General features: G+C 39.7%; 1 protein-coding gene across 1 annotated transcript in view; it reads right to left on the bottom strand.

The window, feature by feature from the left end:
- Positions 1-8,404: 8,404 nt before the first annotated feature.
- nectin1b (nectin cell adhesion molecule 1b) overlaps positions 8,405-26,485 on the bottom strand; it is a 143,592-nt gene continuing 125,511 nt past the window's right edge. Inside the window, exons 9-10 of the mRNA XM_071911138.2 lie at positions 23,868-23,969; positions 8,405-8,644 (exon numbers count right to left, since the gene is read on the bottom strand). Coding sequence (XP_071767239.1) covers positions 8,405-8,644; positions 23,868-23,969 — 342 coding nt within the window. The remainder of the gene's footprint in view (positions 8,645-23,867; positions 23,970-26,485) is intronic.

Genomic DNA, 26,485 nt, shown 5'->3' with positions numbered 1-26,485 from the left:
CACACGCAGCAAAACAGATGCATTTAATACGCTTGTCTGAAAGGTCAAGCATTCAAAGGAAATTGCTTCGTCCAAGTTATTGGGAAATGTAATGAGATGGGATTGTTTATGCATCTGCTAAACACTCGTCACAATTGATGCTTTTTCCCCGGTAATCCTGACGCCGAACAGAAAATGAGAAATCACTTCACCTTCTGTTAATATGCTCCTGGTCACATCGCGTCTTTGATTCTGGGCGTGACAGGGATCTCCCTAAGACCCTGTTAATACCATGGGTACTTCCAGCCGAGCAATCTGATTGGTCAAAGCCAATGTTCCAGGAGTGCTGATAATTCCCATCAAGCATGCCTAGCAAAGCTTTACCGGTTGCTATGCCGCCTCTTGTGGTAACCAGGGAGCTATTGGTGATCTTTGTTGTTTTTTTTATTAGGTACAGTGTGTGTGCTACTTTGAAGAAAACAGGCTACATGCATTGGCTTCACCTCAACGCTGCACCTTGGATCTTCTGCATCGCCGTCTTTTCCCCTAATTACAATAAAAAACAAAACAAAAAAAAACATGGGTATTATTGTTATGACATGTACAGTAGCAGCTCATCTATCCATTATCGACAAACCTCGCAAGATCCTTCTAACGACATAACTGCTATTACCGGAGTGTGTGTTACCGAGATGTGTGCTGCACAGATAGAAAGACAAAGCAAATTAGGGAAGAGTAAAAGAGAAGCAGAGCAGTGTGTTACATAAAAGTGACACAAAGGATTTGTTCCAGGAGACTTCACCCAATCCAATCAAGTGGGCTTTTCTGGATGAGTTCTCAAGCGATTCTTGCATGTCTCAGGAGAAAGCACTCAAGTTAACCTGTCCTTTGGTAATGAGGAAAGGATATTGGCAATGAGCTTTTTTTTTTGTTGTTACAAGTATGATTTCCTGTTGTTTTTCTGTTGCCCATAGGTACACAGAGCATATAGCATAGAGTATGCAACAATACATATATATGGTTTTAATGCAATATCTTGTAGGAGAAAGACAGATCCAGGTAATGGTGATGTTATATTTCATACAAATTTTCTCAAATTTGCTTTAACTTCGTCTCGCCACCAATGCATGTGTTACCTTCCACTAGTTGGCATAAGCATTGGGATAACATGTCTGTCTAATGTCATCATTGTACCTACTATCACTGAGTGAGATGGGTACAACATGAATCATTCTTACGTCTTTGTGCAATAAAATCTTAAGCATTCGCAAAATTTGGATTTGTTAGAGAAGTAGAAAGCATGCAGCATCCTCTGTAGAGACTGTTTGAACTCGTCAAATCAAACATTGCTTGATTTCCAGACACAGCCCTTTGGTGCAGATCTTTCACATGATATTCTGTCATTCTGATGTCAAGGGAAATACACAAACAGGAGTGGAGTGACACTGTGGAAGCCTTATCTGTCAGTTGATCTTTCTTATTGTCTGTTACAAAGCTCTGACCTTTTGTCAGTCTAGTGCGAAGGTCAGACACACGTGATGTGCACTACCTCAAATATATTTCTTTCATAATTATAGGACAATTTATAAATCATTATTAATTAAGATTTTTTTTTCTGCGTAAAAGCTTATATGACAAATAATAGAGCAGGTTACTTTTTACCCTTTACACATGGACTGTGTAAAATTGTTTTACTCATTATGTACTCATTAGAAAACTATCAATGTGCAGCCCTTGTGGCAAAATAAGGCAGGAAACATACAGGGTAGTTAAAATAAGAATACTTATTAAGCAATAATCTACCAGAATGTTTTCTGTACGGTTTCAAAAACTCACTCAGGACCTCGAGTCATGCAGAGTCAATCATTGAACTTTTTTATCCCAGCCCAGTGTGCGTTTTTAATCAAAAGGCCATAACTGTTGGATCTGTTTTCAACTGACATCGGCACTTTTACTCTTTGCACTCTACAGAAACCCTCACTTTTAACTAGATAAGACTGTAAGTGTCTTGTATAGGATACTGTATCTTTACCTATTTTTTTTGTCGGCTGTAAAAGAATCAAAATCAAAATTAAAACAATTAAGGTCCAGAATCCTGACAAGAATGTGGAAGAAACTCACTAAACCTTACAAGAAACGTATAAAACCAGATAAAATGTTGAGAACATCTGGCTGAGCCCTTTGGGAATTGTGTTGAACTGTTTTAGTCCTGTTTGTCTAGTGGAGAATGACAGCATCTCATCCTCTACCTGTCATTTAGAAATTCTTCAAAGGGTTTATTGGCACAAAATTAGTCATCGGGTAATTGATCATGATATTTATCATAAGGTTCCATCTGCCTTCAGGATAGTTCTGAGATATTGAGCTTCAAAGTTTTCAGCATCCATTGAGTTAAATGGAGATGGGTCCTTTTGTTTTAGAAATTACAGACTCAAAAATCATTATTTTCAAAAAATAACACCACACATATGTCAACAGGCACTCATAGAATAGGTTCATTCGACTAACTCAGTTTTGACAAAAAGGTCAGATAGAACCTTATAATACCAAGGTCACGCACTAGCACATGAACGTATATTTTTGCTGCGGTTTACCACATCCTTAAGAAATGCGGTGTGGAGCCTTTTAGCAGAAGTACTCCACACTCAGATGTCTTGCATGAGTCAAAACATGTTTGATGAACTTTAATCAGATTTCAAGGCACTCCACAGAACTGAGGCTGTCTCTCTGAAAGTCACAGACGACTTTCCTTTTAGAAGATGCTGAGTAATGTTCAGTCCTGATACTTTTATACCATGCCATTTTGATCGATTGCCTCAAATAGCGAGTAGGTGTTACTGACACAGCACTTCTGCTGAGTTACTGACACAACTCCTCTCTGATGAAACCGCCTCAACATCCACAATTCATGGCCATATACTATACTCTACTAGTTACCTGCAGCATCCCCATAGGTTGATTCTGGGTTGAATATATTTTCCCCTCATGTTCCCTCACGACTACATTATTCCAAACCACAGTATCTCCATAGATTGTTACAGTAATGCCCAGCTGTATCCACCCTGAATCCTAGTGATTACAGCAGCATATCAAATCTCAAAGAATGGCAATAGTTATGAAAACAACCACTGTTCAATGAAAATGGACAATGGCATATTCAGTCGTACCTGTCGGACCAATAACACTTGTCACAGGCAGGCGAGCCCACCATCCTCTGAGGCAGGCTGGTGTACAAAGTTCAGTGGGAACAGCATGGCAGTAACATTGCAGGGTTAGCAGTTCACTTCCCACTGGGGCCACCTTTGCTAAAAATGCACTCATGGCACTGTAACGGGCTTAGAGTAAACGTCCTCCAAATGGCACTTATGCACTAAATGGTAAAAGGACTGCATTTATATAGCGCTTTTCTAGTCTACCGACCACTCAAAGCGCTTCACAACAATGCCTACATTCACCCATTCACACACCGATGTCGGCAAGCTACCACGCAGGGTGCTGGCGCAACCATCGGGAGCAATTTGGGGTTCAGTATCTTGCCCAAGGACACTTCGACAAGCGGACTCGAACCACCGACCTTCTGATTAGTGGACGACCCGCTCTACCTCCTGAGCCACAGCCGCCCCTAACAGAATAGTAGTCCCTTAACAGAATAGTAGTCCATAAAATAATATGTACCCATTATGTAATAACTGTCAAAAATATAATAAGCCTCAATGTAATGAAACCAATAATTCAATCATTAGATAATAACACATTAAAATCTAGAACTGACAGTGTAAAAGCAGTTTTGGAAATAATGTTACATTCTTGCATTATTGTCTACTTAGTACAACCCTTTTTTGGATGAATAACGTAGTATTAACCTGTTAATGGAACATTAACCCATTTAACACGTCATCACTTCCTCTTTCCTGGTCCGTCCAAACCCTGTTACAGTCGACACTAGAACTGTCAATATTGCATTTCCCCCTTAAACCGGCAGGCAGCGTCAGTGATGACGTTAATATCCACCCCTGAAATGACAACAGTCCTAATTATGAGCATGGTGTTTTACTTATTTTCATGTCGAGGGAGATTGAAATAAAAAATATGTCAATGTGTTAACTACTTATTAGCTTAATTTGGCTTGACTGTTGTTGAAAAATGACAAGGGTTACCTAGGCAAAGAGGTCACAAACAAAACCCTTGGAAAACTATGCACCTTTTGGACAAAATGCCATATTACACTCCTGATTTCACACCCCTGAGCCCTGTGAAAACATTTTTGAAAAATTACAATGGTTACCTAGGCAACAAGAAGAGAAAACATGAAAACTAAATACCATATTTGGACAAATTACTATATTTGTATACATGGCAGATAATAAGGTCAATTTGTCCTGGCTTGCTGAAACACTATAAATGCTTATATTTTTATTTTTCCTTAACACTTTAGAGATGGTATTGAATACAATTTTAGAAAAAGTCATGGAGTGGGAGATATGAGCATAGTTCTAGCGTTAGACTTATGACTTGGCCGTCTCAACAATATCAAACATTAATTTATCTGCTGCTTTTGTCTGGGAATTGATCATTTCACCACTGATACATGTGATTGAATTTGTATTTAGTAATGTTAGCTTGTTAGTTAGCTAGCTAACCGTAGGATCTGGTCAGCTGTGACTGCCTTGTTGTTAGCGCATCTGATTTGTAATATAGTGTCTTTGTAATATAGTGAACGTTATGTGGTTGCATGTTAAAGGTGATCTGTGTAGCATGTTAACATCAATAAATCATTACCTCTGTAAACAGGACCACTGCCAAGAAGATAGGCAGCCCCTCTGCATTTTATATTGTATGCCACCAGGTCAATTTTGTGGGAAATTTGCTGGATTGCTTTGTGGCACACAGGAAGAGGGCGCTGTTCTTCCAGCACAAACCGAGCTAAAGATTTCACAGTTTATTGCAATGGCAGATGGCGGAATGAGTGAAAGGCTCACAGAAAAAAAAATCACTTCCAACATGTTTAGCCTCTTCAGTAAAAGATAAAACAAACTCACAAACTAACAAGCTCACTAACTGACTAAAGGCTCGGGCTAATGGCCTCTTCAGAATAGGACGCGGTGTGAGCTGCACTCTGCGCTTTGTTCAGCGCAGATCTGACTAGAGGGATCTGGGAAGTTGTGGAGGAGCACACTAAATTTTCTAGCCGCTTGCTGGACAAAGCTTGTGATTTTGTTACTGTATGTACTGTATCTCTCCCGTGCTAAAGCGTGCCCTTCCATGAGCGGGGCTATAGATCGATATGTATTGTTAAAACACACCTGATGTTCCCACTTGGTCGGAAACCTGTTTCCAACATAGGGTTTTCCTGCTGAGGTCTCTCTATACAAACAGAGACTGTGTTGTAAAATTCAGGGAATTCAGAAACAGCCAAGATCAACTTCTCTATTTTTCCTTCAGTGCCTGGCTGGCTGGCTGCCTCGTTTCTATTGGCTGTGCGGGGCGGCGTGCAGCGCAAAAGTTCAACTAGGTTGAACTTTGGGCGCGAACGCACCGTCTTTGCACGGCAGAAGCCATAGGAAATAATGTGTTTCAGGGCGTAGGGGCACCATCCCATCTGAAAAGGCCTTAAAGCAGCTTTAGTGTGTCACTTGATGTAGTGTGTAACCTAAATTTGGAAACAAATCTACCTTTTCACTGTTAATCTAGTGTTAGGATTCATTTTCAACACAGTGGTGTGTCTAGTTTTGGAATACATATTTGTGTTGCCTTTCATCATATTGTTAAATACATTTTTTAAATAACATTCAGCTTATGTTGTGTTGAAAAAAGTAACACAAATGTGACTAGACACACCGATTTATTGAAAATGGCGTTCATTTTGAAGAGTGTGTATAGAATGACAACAAATATAACATGGGTAGTTTGTGAAGTTTAATGTTAAACTGCATGACTTGTTTTTTTTTTTCCACACAGATACATTGTTAATATTTACATCAAACATAACTCCAAGTAAAAAATACAAGTTAAATTGTTTCACATAATTTCCCTACTCCAGCCTGGGCAACAGAGAGACCTCATATTTCTACTATTATTCAGATATTATCCTTCCATAAATGTACAGTAAATTCCAAAAGAAATGTGCTATATATATATATATGTATATGTTAAAAAAAATAAAACTAAGAGCAACAATTTTACAAAAACAAAATAAAAGGGTAGAGGATGCAAACAAAATCATGGCAATCATCTTCAGAAGGATATTCAAAATAATTCAATGTGGTTGAAAACATAAGGATTTGACAAAAAAAAAAAGAATACATGTAAATGCCATTTTAAGCATAGTTTGCAGCAATCAGTAGCACTTACACATTAAAATATTGTTTTTTTAATAATAACAATAATAATAATAATAATAGAAATAATAATAATAATAATATAAAAGGAAGGAGATCATGAATAGTAAATGTGTCACAAAAAGACAGTTGTGTTTCAGTGTTTTTCACACAGCAGGTACAGCAATAACAAACTTCTTCAGCAGTTCAAACCAGAGACCACTGGTTAAACTAAATGCTAGCACACAAATCGAGCCATCGCAAGACAACAAGGTGAGCACGGGAGAAAGTTTCACAAGTTTTACTCTATCCCATTAACCACCATTAAGAGTAAACACTATATTACCTTCAACACCTCAAGGATTTTTTAATTTTACTTTCACACTGAGCACAAACACAAGTATTTTCTTTTTTTTTTTCTTTTTTTTTACCTGAACATACATCTGACATGGCAAAAAATGTGAACTTTCAGTTTATGCAAATTTGCTGTGTCTAAAGGGCTTGTGTGTCGGTGGCAGTATCCTGAAATTGGCTCGTCAAACACGTTAGCTTATGTATGGTCTGAAATTAACAGTCACAGTGTAAAATTGACTCGTAAGTAAAATAAGTGGAGTGCTATTGTATATAACTAAGCATTCTCTAAAAAAATACAGTTAGAAGCTTTTCTATTCAATGCTTATTGTTAGGCTGTTTTTAAACTCTTTAGGCTATATTAGTACAATTCTACAAATCATACTCAAAAAAATATTTAAATATGTTAAACGTTTGGGCTGTCCTTGAAAAAGCCTTTTCCTCGTTGGTATGAGTAGAACAACAGTTTCACATTTTGTTTTTCTAGGACAACCCTAGCGTGTGATTGTCTTATTCATCTATTGCACCTGCATAAGGAACGACTCCTTTGTTGATAACTCAGCACAACAAACACAAAGGACCCGCAATGTAATGAACCTCAAACCAAACCTCCATGAGGAACTCAAGTTTTCACATACAGATATGGAAAATACAGCATATGGCAAGCGATAATGTAAACTGGGAAAGCGTAGCACATTGCCAATCAACTATATATATTTCCCATCAAACAATATAGTAGTTGAATGTAAACGCTGGAATGAAAGCAAATGGACATTAACTGAATGGTAAAGTCTATTTCTTTGGCAACTACTGGTAGATAATAATAATAATCATAATATTCATAATAATAATATAATTCATGGAGAAAATAAAGAAAATAGATACTGTTGGATCTCGAGCCCTTTGTTTTTCATCTTAGTTAGTGAGGATAACATTCACTTTGAATAATCCGAAATATCCATTCAAACGCCATAACAGCAAAGCTATTATGAAGAGTGATGAAGAGGATTCAGTTGAGATACTGCCAATTCACATATTTAAACAACCCTGTCGTTAACTGTCATTAAAGGGGTAGTCCATGTCATAATAGATTGATAATTAGTGTTTTTTTACAAATCAAATGTCATTTTTACCATTACACACCCAGTCACACATACAGTATGTACGATTTTTCAAAGAAGCAAGCATATGATCGACAAACGAACATAAAACGAACAAAATAAGCACGTAGCTATAAAAAGGTCACTACCACTGTGGGAAATGTATAAAAAAAAAAAAAAACAAAGAAAGAAAATAAAATTATGAGTGACACAATGGCATAATACTGTACACGGTTAGAGACTTGGCAAAAAGAAAAGTATTCGAAGGTGAGGGAAGCGATCGAAACAAACGGGATCGGCGGGGCACGTGTGAGGGGCGGGGGGTGGGGGGGGGGGTCCTGGGTGCAGTGAGGTCCGGTAGCTGGTGTCTAATCTAACAGCACAAGGTGACGGGGTCCTACAGACGGCCTCGGTGGAACAAGCAGTGCACGACACACGGGGGGGGGGGGGGGTTTCAGGGCCACAAATTACTGACACTTTCATCATGGCAGGGGGGGGGACGGACGCCCGCTCGTGTATTAAGCTTATAGAATAAACAGAAGCAAGGTGGGGGGGGGGACGGACGCGCATCCTTTCAGCGGGGCGTTGTTTCTCAGAAAAGCATTTGTGGCACTATCATGTTGCCTCTCGCTGCACGGCCGAGAGTGACGCGGCGTGTCACACGGATTGCTCCTTGGGGAATGTAAACGGAGCGCGAGGGCCGGGGGCGGGGTAGCTGGTGTTGGAGTACATGGGTTCGTTGGACGGACGCCGGGTGTAGGGGTTCTGAGGCAGAAACGTAACAGGAGGGTAGGCTTGAGCCGGCTGCGACTCGGGAAACTGTTCCACGTTGCAGACGCGATGGTAGCTCACATACTCGGCCGGGTTTAACAGCTCTTCTGGGCGCCTCCCACAGTTCTGCGGGGGGGAACGAGAGGAGAAGAAGAAGAAGAAGAAGAAGAAGAAAAATGAGACCGCTGAAGGTCACAGGGGATTTCTTTATCTGGAGAGAGTTAGCTGAACCCGAAATGAAATGTCATCACATCAGTACATTGTCATCTGAAACACAGGGAGTCTGAGTGGTTTACCAAACAGGCATAAACAAACTATGTGGCAGTGTGGCACATCAGTGGAATTTCCTTGTTGATGCACAGTATAAACAGTCGACTGTTGTTCCCCTACTCTGAACAATCTTGATGCCAAGGGGTTTGGATTAAGTAGTTTCTACTCTGTTCATAATGCTTTATTTCACACCGCTTAAAGCTAAAACAACAATGACATTGCCAGTATCCACTGATCTTGATCATTATGGTAAACATTCGCAAAGAGTTCTTGAAATATTTGTATTCGTTTGTTTGTCAATGTCACAATTTGTCGGATTTATTTCACTATGTTAAATTATTTCCGCTGTGTTCAGACCAGAGGAACGTAGAGAAAGAGAACAGGCGGCTGAGTGCAACACCAGACGTGGCAATAAATATGCCAGACGTGCTAAATAGCTACTAAATTTTACATTTAGTTATAACTTACTTATGTGTTCACATCATTAGTTCTTTTGGGAGCAAAGACGTTTCTGTCTTTTCCACAGCAGTACAAACTGGGAGAGCTACGGTTCCTGTGGCTGAGCAACGCTGTGTTTTATTCCTAGAGCTCGAGAGTTGTCATCTCTCAACTCAGCAGTTCCTTTCTGACAATTCCTTGCGCGTGTTTGATGTTTCTCGCAGTTCGGTTTCAGAGCAACATGTTATGATGATATGACATAGTGATGAATAGCAGACATGCAAAAAGAGTAAATGGATGAGAGTGAAAATGGAACTTACGAATATTCCCCAAGCATCTCTACATCTACGAAAACGACGATCCCCGCTCTGAAAGTATTTTGGTGGGGTAACAAAACCACAGACTGAAATCTGCCCATGAATTATTGCACTTTGCTAAACGGAAGGATAACGGAGATGGGAAAGCTTGCATTACACATGAGAACTGTCACTGAACAGTAGACATTTTATGGGTAATACATGAGGAATATAGCAAAGGAATTTTAATATAAGCAGCCACAAGCAAATTGACCTATTAAGACTAATTGTTTCTCTATCACCTATTAAAATCCCTGCAAAGCCTATAATGTAACCCATAAATGTAAAGCGCAAATTAATTCATCTCAGCTCTAAATTTATCTAAGTTGGAATGAATTAGAGAAGTATACCATTTTCACTGAATTGTATCCATAGGGATTTTAACAAAATGAATTTGAAATGGGATAAATGATTGGAACAGAACTGATGTTTTAAAATGACATTGATGAGGGATGAATAAATCAAGATGTAGATGTAAAGCTAAGAAAAACACCCTGCATTTCAGGAACAGGGAAGGGTGAGCCGTGATCTTGTGTGAAGGTGAATTGGTCTTTTCGCAGTAAAAGACATTTAAGTAAACCTTTCCTGACACACATGCTGGAGACATTGACAGAACCGTCTCAAAAGCTTATTTGTTTCAGGTCAGTATCAACGACCGCTGAAGCTGCTAAAGAAAACTTTCTACTTTGTCAGGTTATTAATTTCTCCACTCTGTGAAAAAGACCTTGGTGCTTTAAACCGACATTAAAAAGAACAGTCCGGGGGTGCAGTTTTCCCCCCAATATATATAGGTGTGTCTCAAGACATTTGGGATTCAGACCTGAGACTTAAGCCCCTTTTTGATGCATACTATCTGCTCCGGATAAAAGGCGGAATAAGTATTAGGGATCTAGTGACACTTTGAAGAAAAATATAATCAACACTACCCTTGAAAAATGGCTTTCCTTCACACTAAACAACTCTCCGCCCGACTTCCATATATCGCTTTTATTTATTTTAGGCAAGGGAGAGCAAACCTGATGAAGCTGTTATGCAAAATGTGTCGCTCCACTGTTTTTATTTGTGCATTGAATATAGATAGATAGATAAACAGATAGATAGATAGATAGATAGATAGATAAAGTAGAGTTATTAGTGTGTAGCAAATCCACTTTCCATTGACGTTTTGTTTTGCTATTTGCTCATTTCATAATTAATTTACCAAGGATTACACAAGATCTGATGTAACTGTCCCTTGTATTATTAGATAAGGGTGAGAACCTATGTGGGAATCTTACATGGGAATGGGTGGGGGTTGGTAATTGGGGTTATAAAGTGGGTACCGCCCATTACAGAATTGATTAGGTTGATGACACCACCTGAAGGCACCACAGAGAAGCCCCACCCCTCCTTTTGTTTTTCTACAGCTGCTGTCAGTAATGATGACTACTCTGCTATACCAGACTGAAACCACTGCAGCTACACTTAGGCTTACACAACAACAACTGACCCAATTCATAGTATTCTGTTACGTCACCACACGGCCATCTTGGCAGGAGAATAACAGGTGATTGGTGTAAATTAAACAGGTGATTATAATCAAATGACAGCAACAGCCAATGAGCTGCGTATATGGTAAAGCAACATATTGGTAGGAAAAGCAAGTGCCATCATGGGAATACTATGAATTGTTTCCACAATAACCATTACTCGCAATAAACAGCCTGCTCAGCAGTTTAGATTAATATTAAGCCAGAAATCATAGACCGAAAGGACAACTGACCCTGTTGGCTATGGCTCACCCAGCAGTTCAGAAACCACATTGTATCAGCAAACTATAACCATTTAGGCTATTTTACTTACTTATTTGAAATTTGTGAGCAAATGTTTGTTTGTTTTTTTCATTTAAAGCTGCTTTACGCAACTTTGCATGTTGGCGGCAGGTCATTGTTTGAACTTTAAAAAACCCAGAAATCATGTGACGTGACGTCAGTAAACTGCACACAGCACATTCATGTTTACCAGCCCAGCCGGTCTGTGATCGCTGTATACCAAAGGATATTACAGAGACAATAGAGGCGAGTTCAGCTTTTCTCTGGATGGAGCGCTCACTCGCTGCTGTTTAGGGGACAGTTTTCTAATTTGGTCTTTACTTTTGATTTTTCACTTCTTGTGGATGGAGAAGATTTCCACCAATGACCATAGCATGACACCTGAAATTAATTTGGGCAAATAGGGCGAATCTTCAGCTTCTCAATTAGAGGAGGATGGGATTCTTCTCTTGCAGCCCCACTTTGTGATTTAGGCTGATGAGAGGGGTGTATTTATATATTTTTATAAAAGTCTGGCCTAGTGCATGCAGCTTTAATTGATATTGGCATTTTTATGATCTCCAATCTCTCCATAAATTACCCTCCACACGTTAAATTTCCCTTTGGCCCACTTATATAAAATAGATATATTTATAAATAAATATATTTCTTCTGATAGGCTATTATCCTAAATCACAAAAATCCGATAGCCTTGGCCTATAGCCCAGACTTTGCATGTGGAAAGGCTCGGCAACACAGAAGACACATCCAACTTGATTTGTGGTGAAGATAAGCCTAAGGCGAAATAGACTACAGTCATAAAAAATGTATTGATAAACAAAAGTTATAGGCCAAACTCCTGCAGTTACAAATGGGCACGTATGCCTATGGAATTTCTGAAAAAATCTGAAGTTAAGAATCCTTATAAGAATACAAGATAAATCAATAGCAAATAAGCTAAACTTGCCTGATTTATTGGAATTAAAGACAAGTGCTTTAAAACATAACTTACCATAACTCATCTTATATGTTACACTCTCTTACTCTCTACTTCTTCTGCCCATCTTAGAGAGTTGTACTGTATGTTAACGTGCACTCTGTCGGCTTTATTAGGTACACCTAGTCAGTATCAGGTTCAACCCCCTTTTGCCTCCAGAACAGCCTAAATTCTTCGAGGCATGGAATCAAGACAGTGCCGAAATGTTCAACAGGGATTTTGGTTCTTGCCGACTCGAAAGCGCCACTAAGTTCTTGCAGATCTTTCGTCCATTCCCCCGAACATCCCGTTCCACCTCGTCCCTAAGGTGCTCTACTGGAGTAAACTGAAGTCACTGTCATGTTTCTGGAGCCATCTTAAAGCAATATTTAGGTACACTGTGGCCTTCAAATGATACTCCATCAGTACTTAGGAGGCCTTATGTGTGACAAGATAACATTCCCCACACCATGACACCACCACCACCAGCTGTCTGTACAGTTGACACCAGGCAGGACGGATCCATGGATTCATGCTGTTTACGCCAAATTCTCACCCTGCCATCGGCGGGTCACGTCAGAAACGAGGGCCGTCATTTATCAACATCGCGTAGAAAAGGTTTTAAATTCTCTCTTATGAAGAAGATGTAAAGTGTTTGCATGTACAAGAAACTTGGCATTTATCAAATGTGCTTAGACACGCTTGTAAGTAAATACCACACGTTCTACACCACCATCTACGGCACTTAATAACTTAAAGATACACCCCCAGTTAATAAATATACGGTAACAACCTTCCCTTTAAATGCTGCAGGTAAATGTCATTGATGTCTCCCTTATGCTGAACATGGCTCAGACGAGGAGAAGCCAGAGGAAGATTTTTTTCTGATGCAGAAATTGAGTTTTTTGGTAACTGAGGTTGTGCCAAAAATTACTTTCTGGAACCCTCAGTGGTGGATTAACAAACAAGAGAAAAATACAGCCTGGCAGCAGGTGTGAGCTGCAGTAAACTCTGTTTCATCTGCATGCAGAGCAGTGGCAGAAATGTAAAAAATAGTTTGACCTGAAGACTTTCGCCAAAAACCTAATTATAGTCAATGAGAGGGATGCTGCTGCAACAGCCAGACGGCGGAGTTTCACCAGCCTGTCCAATCGACCAACCACTTGCCTCCTGTAGTGATAAATAATCATCATTTCATCATACATCTCTAAGCCTAGCACATCGAAATATTGCAAAAGCTACAACGAAACAAAAGCTAATCAATAAGCCATCCATCCCGTACCTTCTCCCTGAAGGTGAAGTTTGGGGCAGAAGTCCAATAAAAAAACACGCTCTCTGAAAACACGCTTCCTGCGCAATGTATATTGCTCCAAATTTTCCGCCGAGGCAAAATTAGCCATTTTATACACATAACAATCAATGTCTCATTGTTGCCTTTTATGATTGCCTATACCCTGAATTTCACCACCCATACTAATACTTAAAATTATTGCAAATTAATCATTTTAAGTTAGCTTAAACGGTAGATAATATAGCTGGACAATATGCACTGTCCAAATTGTTTTTGAATGGTATAACATGCACTTTTAGTCTCAACTACTGTAGCCTAAAGAACTGCATTTTTATATTAATTATGAAAAAGCCTGTTCATTTGATTGTCTGTTCCTGTCTTTCTTGGTGGTCTTTCCTTTGTAACCATAAGTACAAATTCATAAATCCCACTATTTGCTTAGAAATAATCGTATGCATGGTTTACGCACAGATTTGTACGTACGCAATGTTGATAAATGAGGGCCCAGGATTCATTGGACCAGGCGACGCATTTCCAATCATCCAATGTTCATGATCATGTATCTACTGTAGCTTCATCTAGCTGACATGAGTAGGACTTCTGCTGGTCTCCTGCTGCTGTAGCCCATCTGCTTCAAGCTTCAACAAGTTGTGTGTTTTCAGATGCATCTTCTGCACATCACTGTTGTACCGAGATGTTATTTGCATACATGTGGCCTGCCTATTAGCTTAATGAACGAGTCTTGCCATTCTACCCTAATCTTTCTCTTATCGTACCGTTCTCGCTAAACTCTAGACACTGTTGTGCGCGTGGAGCTGGAGGTTGTATAGTTGAACACCAACTAACTGGATGTTGTTTTCTTTGTTTTATCTTCAGGTGTGCCTTTTATTTCTTATTTTTTTATATGTTTTGTTGAGGGTTTTGAAATCCTAGAATGTGCTGATGTACTACTTTGGTGCAGAGCCGTCAGTGTATATCATTATATTGTACCATTAAGCTAAAGGCCTACACTGTGTGGCATAGCCATTAATGTCACTACCTGAAACTGTTATTTCTAATGTTTTTATAATATGTATTTTTTGCCCTTTTGTTGAGGAGCTGGAGGCTGTGTAGCTGAGCACCTACCAACTGGATGCTGTTTTCTTTTATCTATCTTCAAAGCATAAATGCATAGCAGCAAGAGCCAGAGCCAATGAGGAGTGCTGGTGCCGTCGTGGTGCAAGCCAAGCAATATACCAACTGATAATGAGCGTCTGTGCTGCTGGGTGGGAGGTGATCCTACCATCGATTGGTGGAACTGACATACGGGGTGAAGAAATGAGCGCCGGGGAAAGTATTGCATACAAAGAGCAGATCGCAGCTCTCATTAAGAGACCTTCTTCCATGTCTGCAGCATCAACTGAACGTTTTCTCAAGGATTCCTATGTAAATGTTGAGAATCATGCTGTCCACTATACAAGCAGTGTGGTAAAGAGTTATGACCAAACATCAGAGAGAATAATGATCACACAATTGGAAGCTGATCAAAGAGCTGTGAAGCTCGGGTCTATATATGATAACTTTTACCTGACTGTTTTTTCGTCTTATCTGAAGAACTTGCATAACTGACTTGGATCAGCCAACACTTTGGAGGAAAAAAAATGAGATTAAAGACCCCATGAAACGGCATCTTTACTTCCTTGATTTGATGCATTTCCTGTTGAAACAGGATGTTGGGGCGGGACTTAAGGGCAGTTTTATATGATGGGAGGGATGCGGCGGGGCGGGATTGTTCAAAAATCTGATGGATTTATTGGTTAGAAATGTATATTTACGCCTACTAGTGCAGCATGAGGTCACCATTAAATATACTCTGTTTTAATGGGAGTTCATTTCATGGGGACTTTAAATAGTTCCTGGCGAAGTCATCCAATGGAAGACAAGACATGGCACACTCTGTTAAACTGTTCCGACTTTTTTTCTTTATAGGCTGAACTCTCGACTACTCTACTGAATGTATGAATTGTACATTTGTAGTTGAAGAGTAGGATGACCCTTCCTCCCCACAGCTACACTGACAGACAGGCTCAGAGAGGAATGGTAGATGTGAAGTGGCCAGTCGCTGAAAACAGTGGACATTCATTTGAATTATATTGCGGTACTTTGTTGATCCCTGTAGGGAAATTTTTCTTTTGGCTTGCCCCCCCCCCCTCCAGCGAGGTCAGGACAGAGGGTCAGCTTCATAGCAGCGGCCCTAGAGGTGGCAGTGATCCAGTGTTTTGCTCAAGGGCGCTCCAGCAGGGCAGATGCATGGTGACACGGGGGCTTGAACCCAGGTACTGCGGGTGAAGGACGGTCTCTCTTAAAACACTAGGTCACCCCGCCTCCCCACTGGATGGAAGGTGAGCAAGTTAGAAAAAAACATTAAAAAAAAAAAGTTTGTGTGCAGCAACTCCCAAAACTACAAATTGAAATTCACAACTTCATAAGAGGTGCATGTTAGCATCTTTTTTGAAAGATCATATCCATTTTATATTTAAATCTGTGAATATAATGGAATGACTAGAGGTGATGATAGTCCTCTGCCTTGAAAATTCACCGTAACTTAGTATAAATTCAAAGCAGAAGAGGGCAAGCCCAGAGTCAAATGCATAAGCTTAAAACTGAGGGTTAATCTAAATGAAATCTGGCCAACCAAGAAGTCCTTTTAGAACACCTCAAAACTACATTATGTGCCTGTATTATGTAGATAGACTAACCTTAGGGGAGTATGACCTAAATAAGTTTTCATATCTGACAATGTAATTACTCCTTCATAGCAATGGATGCTAGCCAAATACATTCAGGCTCTGATTAAGAGTTGCTTGATTTCATTTTACTGATTACTTTTAAGTTCTCGGCCAGAGAAGAGTCTCGGCTGCAGACCAAAGTATTATGGATTTACAAGCGTTAGGTAGCTCCAAAACACCACCTTCCCCTCAAAGAATAGAATAAATACCCTGTCACATTGGACATGAACTGGCTACACAATATCTGTCTCAGCCAACAAAGAGTTTATTGAATGATGCAACCCTATAACTAGTGCAAGTCTTGAGAAGAGGCTTTGGAGGGTGGGTAATACAAATGGGTGAGGCAAATAACAAACGTGGAATGTCTCAACACAATTTGGCTCCACTGCTATATCATCAATAACAGCGCTATTACCTTTAACACCTTGAGAAAGCTGACATAAGAACTGAATCAATATTCATTAATTTGCCTGCTCTCTCCTTGTGTTGTGTAATCTACGATCTCTTGGTTGGGCATGTTTTCCTTTCATCACACTCTCACACTATCTCTGCTCTCCATGTATTTATCCAAAGCTTAGTGGCAATTATTCATGATTATAGTGTTTTTTTAAGAGTTGCATGCAGATATATAACATGTCCCCTATACGGTCGTAAAAACAAAAAAAATGTCATTATCAATGTAACAAAAGAAGCATTTACTGACTTTTCAAATAGTCTATGTTATGAATAATTTGCACAACCAAATAGTCTTATTTATGGACCATATGCCACTGTAAACAACAATCTTTAGCCTGCCATAACACATGAAAGTAGTATTACATGTGTTTTACTTCAAAATCCCACGAGATTCTCTTAAAATGTTTACTTTTTATCAGTAAAGATATCACACATCAAAAATGAGTTCAAGTTTAGATCTCAGCTGCATACTTCTTGGAACACATCGCTATTTCACTATTAAAAAATGTCAAACTTAACAAGCCTTTTAGACTCATATTTGATCTCTGAAATCTTGTTTTCCTTAAAAAAAAATGTAAAAAAAAAAACCCATCATATTTTCAAATAAGGCAGATCACTCCACTAGTATCAAGATAATGTTCATTTTTCCTCCATTTTTAAGAAAAACAAGATTTGAAGACTCAATGCTAGATTAACTGGCATGTTAAGATGTATATTTGTTGCAGTGTTTGAGGAACTCCCACCACACACGTGCAGCTGCCAACGACGGGCTTAATACCAAAGATAAATGTAAGGTCTTGAAACCAATGCACACAGTTTTGTATTAAGGCTGCGTTATACAAGAATGTTAAAAATACACCCGTCTCATTAGCCTCAATTACAAAGTGAGGCTGCAGCAGAAAAGAGCGCCCCATTTCCCCCTAATTGAGACCCCGTAGATTTACCCTATTTGCTCAAATGAAATTCTGGTGTTAGGTACGGTCACTGGTGGGAAAGCTTCTCCGTCCACATATCAAAAATCTCCTCAACAGCAGTGAGTGAGAAAGCTATAGACTCATCAGTGTTAGATCTTTTTCTTCTCGTTTGCCTTTGGTATCTTTTGGTTTGAAGTGATCACAGACTGGCCGGGTTGATAAACATGAGCGTGCCGTGTGCAGTTTACGTGATTTCTGGGTATTGAAGTCCTCAAAATTCAAACAGTTACCTCTCACTGCCATTTGGGTCTGCCAACATGTAATATATCGTCTAGTGTGGCTTTTTATTCATGCTGCCTGGCTGTTCAAGACGATGTTAACGGTAATAATGTGTGCTTCTGTCCACCATTAAAAGGTGCTCACATGGGAAACTCAGTCTTGTACTTTTCATTCATTCATTCAACCTTTATTTATACTCTAGAGAATCATTGAGGGAGACTCTCATTTACAATGATTAGTATTTGTATGATGATGTATCACACCTAAGATTTTCAAAGTCATAAGAATTCTAGTTCCAAAGTTGATTTTTTAAGCTTTATGTGCCATAATGTCTTTTCCGTCTGCATTTACTTACCTGCGATGATTTTTTTTTTTCTTTAAATGAGATTATAGTTGCTATTTAAATAACTCAACACATTTTGCACTGTGCCTCAGCAGGAATTGCCTCAAGAACGCCTTCTGAATTGCCTCAAGGAATGCCTTCGTCAAGAATTTCCATAGAAACCAGTCTAACCAGTGTAGCAACACGGTGATTTGTGCCTCAATATAACCCTTTTTCGCTGCATCTGTATAATGAAGACCTCAAGTGGTGCAGAGGACTGTATTTATGTGAAAGAAGAAATTTTCCCAGCCCCGCTACACAACCTTCTCTCCTGTGGGGTTTAAGATGAGATATTAGAAGAAGCATCTTGCAGATGAGAGTGTGTTTCGCTCTACCAATAAGTGCTGTCAAGTGTGGGATAATCACTTGAGAAAATTCCTAACATATTTAGCATATTTGTCACCATTCACAAAAATGTTTTACATTAGATGATTACAATATTTTACATTGTTTTATTGTTGATAAGGCATAGAGTAATTTAAAAACACCCTAAAGCACAAATTATGTTTCTGTTTGTGTCCCATAAATGCAAAGGCATGGATAGCATAATACGATTGAACATTCCTCTAAGATTCCCATGCAGCAGACGCATGCAACTACATCCCCCATATTCCTTATGTCTATTGATATTAATAGGGAATGTTAAATGCTTCTACAAGACAGAGCAAACACGATCTCTACAGATGTTCCCTACAATCAGGATTCATGCATACAAAGACTGACTGAGAAAAGGAGGCTGGAGTTTTATAGTTTGTTTAAAAGTTTTTTTGTGTGTTTTGTGTATACCAGTTAGTCATATTTTATATGAAAAACATTTTCTGCAGTTAATAAATTGTTTTTGTGGTTGATCTTGCTGATCTTGTCATTGTTATGACCTCTTACTATTATGCAGACTAGATTTTGGTTTCATTGTGCATCTTGTTGCGCAAAAGAACCGCATGTCTCTGGCACTGCGACTACATTGTGTAGAAATAATAGCCTGAAAATATCTCCACCTCAATCAAACTTTCTGGAGAGCGGCAAAGGGAAAATCAAAAGATGACCAAGACACAACGAGGGAGGCAGACAAGGGGAACCACATGGAGCGCATCGGGGGGGGGGGGGGGGGGGGTTCAGTGCATGTGACAGGGAGGGTGTTACTTGGATGAGTGGGAAGGAGTGCGTCAGTCTGTGTACCTTGAGGCCAAAGTCTGAGGGGAAAGGCCTACAATGGCATGCGCTAGTGTGAGCTAGGCTGGATGGTTGCATACTCGACAAGGTCCCCAGGGCCAGTGAGAGCAGAGCTTCGTGGGCTGGGAGAGGAGGCCAAAGCTGCAGTATCCAGCTCCGCATACTGGACATCACAGTCCTTGTGGCCAGAGTTCTGGAGACAAGAGAGGCGAAAGGTGTGTGAGGAGTGAGACAGCCAAAACAAGAGAGAGAGAGAGAGAGAGAGAGAGAGAAAGACTGACAGAGAGAGAGGGAGAGACAGGCCAAAAGACAGAGCGGCAGAGACAGATGAGAAAAAAGACTGACTGAAAGATGAGATTGTAAAGAGAGATCTGATGGTCATGGGGACATTTAAAGTTCGTATGCTCGTGAGCGATGGAATTACTGGAGAGAGGAGAAGCGACAGAATATGAACGTGAGTGAGCAGCAGGGCACACATAGAAAATGCGAGACCAAAGCGGACGAAGATTGAATGTGAATGCAGATATGATAAGCTGACAAAAAGACTGAAAGAGATGTTATGCACAACATACCATAACAGACAGACAGAAATTAATATAAGACACATAACTTATACACCAAATAAGAAGAGACAGATGGAAAAGGACTCAGACTATGTTTACATGCACACAGTAATCTAATTAACGCTCTTACTTTGATTATAATAATTTGATTAAGCTCTCCACATGCGCGGCACAAAAAACTGACAGTCAAATTATTGTTTACAGTATATCTGTAGCTCGTGTGTGAGTTTCAGGAAAAATTTTGCAACGCTGACAGTTGATAGGGGTGAAAACTGGATTTAAACAAAAAGCTAAACAAACCCAACACATATTGGGCATGTGCGGCAACTCCGATGAGCAGGTTTATTCGGATTATGGTGAATGCATGTACACACAAACCTTCAAAATCTAGAACTAGGAAGGCAGTACTCCATGTGTCCTGATCGCTGTGTGGATTCTTTGATTAATGTCTTAACCAAAGCAACAAAATGACATGAAGGTATTTACATGACTTGTACGCGCATTCATGGGGATGTGGCATGTGGTTGCTTTGATATTGGAGTATTGGTGCACATGTAAACATAGACAAAGACATTCATCCAACCAGCATTTGACCACATCAACACAATCTGATGATTGACTGATCGATCGATTGAGTAATTGGCCAAGTGGATGATTGAAAGAGAACAATGACCTGAACTGGGTGTTCAATAAATGAAAAGGAAACGCTTTCACCCGAGTTTATCCAATTCCAAAAAAATACTCCTTAGATTTCCTTATTCTGCTCAGGAAAGAAGAGGGACAGACTCAAAGGCACTGGGTCAACAATAATTTAAAAAATGCTAAATTCAGACACAGGGGAAATACACTCGCTGAGAAGACAGGTACATATCTAAACATTATCAAATGATTGGAGAAAATACATTTTTTTTAATGTATTTTGATCCCGTGATAAATAAATATGAAATGCAGAGTAACACACGGACTTGACAGACACAACATAAACCAAGACAACAAGGTAATACACAGCAATATCTAAGCAAATGCAATTTTGATTTCCTTGGCTCATTTTCCCTTTCAACGTTATGACTGAAAGTTGTAATTTTGTCACACAGCTGGTCAATAATTCATTCAGTATTTGTTTCTTATAAAAAATAAATTGAATGACCAAAGAAGTCAAAGATGGCAGAAATGTGGGAAGATGTGTCAGTTTCTGAAGGGCAGAATGAAGTGGTTAATATAATATCCACCAACACAGAGGGAGGCAAATGGGAATTGGACTGGACTGATGTTTGATGTTTCCTCGTGTATTACTGACATAAAATTACAATTGAATGACGACAGGAACCAAAATTCCTGATTAAACCTGCACTGTGGTCCCAAAACAAACTCCCATCTGCACCTGCTATGTATGGGGGAGTCAAACCTCCAGAATCCACTTTGCTGTGTATCCCATGTTGCACGGTTACTTTTCTGTTATTCCGAGAGCGACCTCCTGTATGAGAAAGCCATTGATTGGATCAAATGGCAGTGCCTCTCCTTTTAGTCTGTCTGCCTTTCTCCAGTAATGAAATCAATGGAGGAAAGGGAGGGAGTTATGACAAAGTAAATGCAAAGGGGAGATGTCAGATATATTTGTGCAATCGACATCTTAGAACGGATGGAAAGGAGGGAGTTGTTGCAATGGGGAGACATCTTGTTGTGTATCAGCATACCTAATCGCCATCTGAGAAGGGATTATATAGAAATTATTTAATCTTTTACAGATATTTCACATTAATAATTTAAATCTAGTATGAAATCTCTGCACTGACTGCTTACCATTACGCATGACCATTGCATATTTCCCCAACACTCATACTCAGCACTCCCTGGATATTTAAATATCTTGAATATTTGTCATGACCAGAGTGCAATCAGGGGGAAAATTACAGCCACATCGTATTGAGAATTGGCAGATACTGTTTCGCCCCTAGAGAAGCATTCATTAGTAACACTCCCCGCTCAGCAATCAATGCACTTCCTTCACAAATACTGTTTTGAAAACCTCAGTGATAACCTATTCATCTTAAGAGCAGCCCTGAACTTCATTTCAAGTGGAATGTTACCACAGTTATGAAATGCACCGTATGAGAATCGACCCTCGGTGTCCAATGAGTATCGAAGTTGAACATCCAGTTCATTTGGGTATAGAAGTGAAGATGATACTTTAATATTAGTGATTACCAACACAGAAAATCAAAATCAATTTGCCCATGGGATGGAGTGATAGTAATTGAGTTATCCTTGACAGAATAGTGGAAAGATGAGAGTCATTTAAAAACCATGCCATCAATGCAAAGCATCAATATTAACAAGTTATGCTGGGAGGCTAATATATCTGAAACGCAAAGCATGCAGTTCATCAACAGCATCAACACTGCGTAAAAGTTGTGTAACAACTGTTTGCATCATGTTCAAGAGGAACTTCAGGCAGACCAAACATCTCAGTTTCACATTAAAGAAAAGTAACTTACCAAAACACAGCAGTGGCAGTTAACAAAGCATTTAGGAGGAATACGAAACTCATGACGCAATCCAAGGTATTGATCTAACTTACTCTGAAATACTGGACTCCCCACTAATTCACGCCCTTTTTCATTCAGATTAACACCGCCATAGCGTATAGGGCGTGGCGGTTTGTGGCTCGCCAACACGCTAAAAACGAAAACCCATGAAGAAGTGCTGGTCGTCTCCAGGAGTGATGTCACCATGTCTGTGCCTTACAGTTTTCTGCAAAAGGACTTCTACTACAGCTTTTCCCCCTTCTACAAGCAGAGCAGATGTTTGTTTGTTACAGGCTTCATCCAGCTTCTTGCCTCATTAACGCAGGTACCAATGGTAATGATTATTTACTGCCGATTATTTACTTCCTATTAGCTACTGTATGGCAGATACAGCAAGCCTTCACAATTACACGTTTACAGCTGTGAGCCATTTATTGGGGGTATTTCTGTTTTTACAAGACACACACACACACACACACACGCATGCAAACACACAGAATAAAAGCCTGCAAGTTTATTTTCTTCAAATCAAGGTTAAGATTCCATCCAAAGCAAAAAAAGCGCAAACACAAGCATCTGAATTGTGAGCCACTGAGAGAGGCTCACCGCAGTTAGCAGAGGCATCTGATGCAACAAGGCAAACACTTCATAGTCAGTAGTTGCACTCAGGGACGATGATATACTGTAGAGTATCACAGTGCAATTTATCTGCACATGGTTGCCATGTAAACACACAAGTAATTACGGCGGATTAGAGGAGTTGGAGGGGAGGTGAGGCAGAGGGCGGAGTGTGTGGTGAGCGCCGGGGTCAGAACGTGAATTAGCACACACACACACTGGCTGGATCAGGTTTAGATAGAAGGTGAATGGTGCTGATGTAAATGATGAGATAAGGAGCTTAGTCAAAGGGACCAATGGATTTACTGGTCGGCCTGTTAAAGGGTCCCTTCCCCTTTATAACCAGACATTAGCAAAGAATCGGCTACACTAAAGATCCCCAGTGAGATTCAGAGAGCATTTCATCTGTGAATATATTCTAAAACACCATTAAGCATAATAGCTCCATAGAAAGTTCCTCCGACAATTAAGACCGGCCGAAGGCGGCGGCGAGCGCGGACGACCCCTTCGTAGAGCGGCTCCTTTTGAACTCGCTCGTGGCGTTACTACTCACCGGCTTATCAGTGAAGGGGGTTGACTCAGAGGGCGCCATGTCGTAATAAGGAGGCTGAAGAGGAAGCTTCTGCATTTCCTCGTCCTTGTCGAGATGAACCACCTACAGGAAACACCAGAGCTCAGAAAGGACGGGCGGAGGATGATGATGATGATGATGATGATGATGAGCTCAACGACAAACTCCCACAAACCAAGCAGCCGGCCAGTTGTGCCGGAGCCGCTCTACAACATGCTGTATCCCTGCCAAGGTTAACTTTGTAATTATCACTGAAGACTGAGTGTGTCTTGCTCTTCCTCATGTTCGTCCTATATCATTCTGTTGATCAGTTAGATTTAGCTAGGCTCATTCTCTGTACAGTCCTGTGAGACATGCATGTGATAAACGGCTGTATAAATAACTTGAACTTGAACCTGAAGACTATTCCCCGTGTTACATACACATTAGCCCAGAGCTGGAATAGTACAACACCAGAAAATTTATGTTGAAAGTTATGTAAGTTCAGTTGCACATGCACATCTGTTTTTCAGTGGAAATAAGCAGAAACAAGGCCGGGAATCTGACGAGCAACGCGACTCGACAGCAGCATGAGCTTTAGCTGCCGCACTGAACTCCATATGGGCGTCAAAGTTATTTTGTCGAATTAATACCTTCCATATGATCGTACGAAGGTATGATGCAAAGTTTTGAAATAGTTTGCAGACATGCTAAAATAACTGCAAAAGCTACAAAGCTAGCCTTGCTACACAGCCACTGAAGAATATGCAGTGCAGCTTGTTGCACAGACCTACGTTTCACTGTGCATTACGTGTGTTTACAAAACTGTGGCGCTCCTTGTGCCTCAGCTAATACACGTCATTAGGATGTGTATGTGGCTTCTCACAACCTTCCTGATACAAAAAGATGCTAAGAATAATTTCATGCTTTCATCCTGCACGGAATTACCGTGCTGTCTCCTTTTCACAATAAAAAAATAAAAAATACAAAAATAGAAATGAATACCATGGAAATATGAGCTATTTTCAACAGCATCACAAATGGCCAGAGCAAAATGGACTCCCTGATGTAAGAGCCTAGTACGGTGTTTAGTTTGGGGTTTTCTTTTAATGGTTTGATGTCACTGAATTGAAATGTTTAAATTTGGGATAATCCCTCAGCAAAGGCGCCTTTGAATGGAGATTTTCAACAATTGTGCCCTGGCTTTGTCACATTCCAGAGGAATATCTATTCTGTGTTTGAGGATTTGAAACTGGACTGGAGATAGTTTGAGACATAAAAATTTCAATTTAAACGTCAAAAAAGACTCAGAGGCTTTAATGTGTCGACATTTTTGGGCTTTTGTTCGCTTCTTTCTCCAGAAAGGTAAGTGATATGAAAATATATATACTGTATATTTAATCAAAAACATTTTAAAACTCCTGAACACTGTAACAAACACAGGGGTTGTTAAATATTTGTGAAACCTTTTGAATTCAAAAGGATTAAGCAGAAAATGAAGCAGTTTTACTCTAATTGGAAATGCAGGGAGTGATGCTTAAAGATGACAATATAATATATAATTAGATGATGTTCCTAGCTGATGTGAATAATATGCTGCTTTTGAAACCAGTGTCTGTGTATTTAATGTCCTTATGTTGACCTGCACCGTCCAAATCCATGGCCAAGAGGTTATTGCATATTTACATAATGAGTCATAAATGTCTTGTCTATTCTGAGACAAATAAAGATCATCTTCCTAGATGATGATGAGGGTTAGACACTCATTAGCAGGACATTGTTAGGAAATTAAATAGAAAATGAAGGAGGCATTCAAGTTGGAGCAGAGTACAGGGCACATTAGAAAAGGGATGAAAGGGAGATGATGGAACCAAATCCCATTTTACTATACACACACATATATATATATATATATATCTAAACAACATGAGTTACACTATGAGTATACAATATCATACAATTTTTGCAGCCCAAAGCTCTCTTTGGAAAGAGACATGAAAAGAAAAGACATGACAGCATTTATGACAGGTGTCATTTTTTCACCATTCAACAGAGCGGTTGGGGGTAAAACTAAATATCAGAGGTTCTCGCTTCAAACATTCACGGTTCTGATGTGAACTTTTCTGAAGTACTCTTCACAGAGGAAGCAGTCTAATGAAAGAGTAGCGGCGGCAGAGCGCTCTTCTATAGTTTCCATTTCAACAGGTCACCGATGTTAAAATCTGCCCACAGCATGTTCCTAATTGATCTGTCAAAGTCTGTCATAATCTCAAAGCAAAGTTTGACACCGTTAAGTGAGAAATACTTTTTATGGGGTTTAAGGTGGGATATATTCATGACAGGCTCATGAGACGTTCCATGACATGAGGAAATGAATTAATTTTCGGTATGACAAATGAACACTCATAAAACCTTCATTAAACATTTATCCGACCTGCGTGTCGCACGATTACATAACAGAAATAAAAGTCCTCCGGAACAATGCCATTTTCAGCGTAATGAATGTGAGATTCATATAATAGATTTTAACAATGCTTGTCCCCTCCACACCTCTGTGCTATTCAATTTGAGGGATCAAAAGGCTGCCAAATGCCTTTTGATTCCTCATTTTTCTTACATTG

The sequence above is a fragment of the Centroberyx gerrardi genome, chromosome 6, assembly GCF_048128805.1.
Source record: "Centroberyx gerrardi isolate f3 chromosome 6, fCenGer3.hap1.cur.20231027, whole genome shotgun sequence".
In the NCBI taxonomy this organism is placed as follows: Eukaryota; Metazoa; Chordata; class Actinopteri; order Beryciformes; family Berycidae; genus Centroberyx; species Centroberyx gerrardi.
The sequence above is the reverse complement of the archived record's forward strand: the minus strand, read 5'-3'. Positions and strand labels throughout refer to the sequence as shown.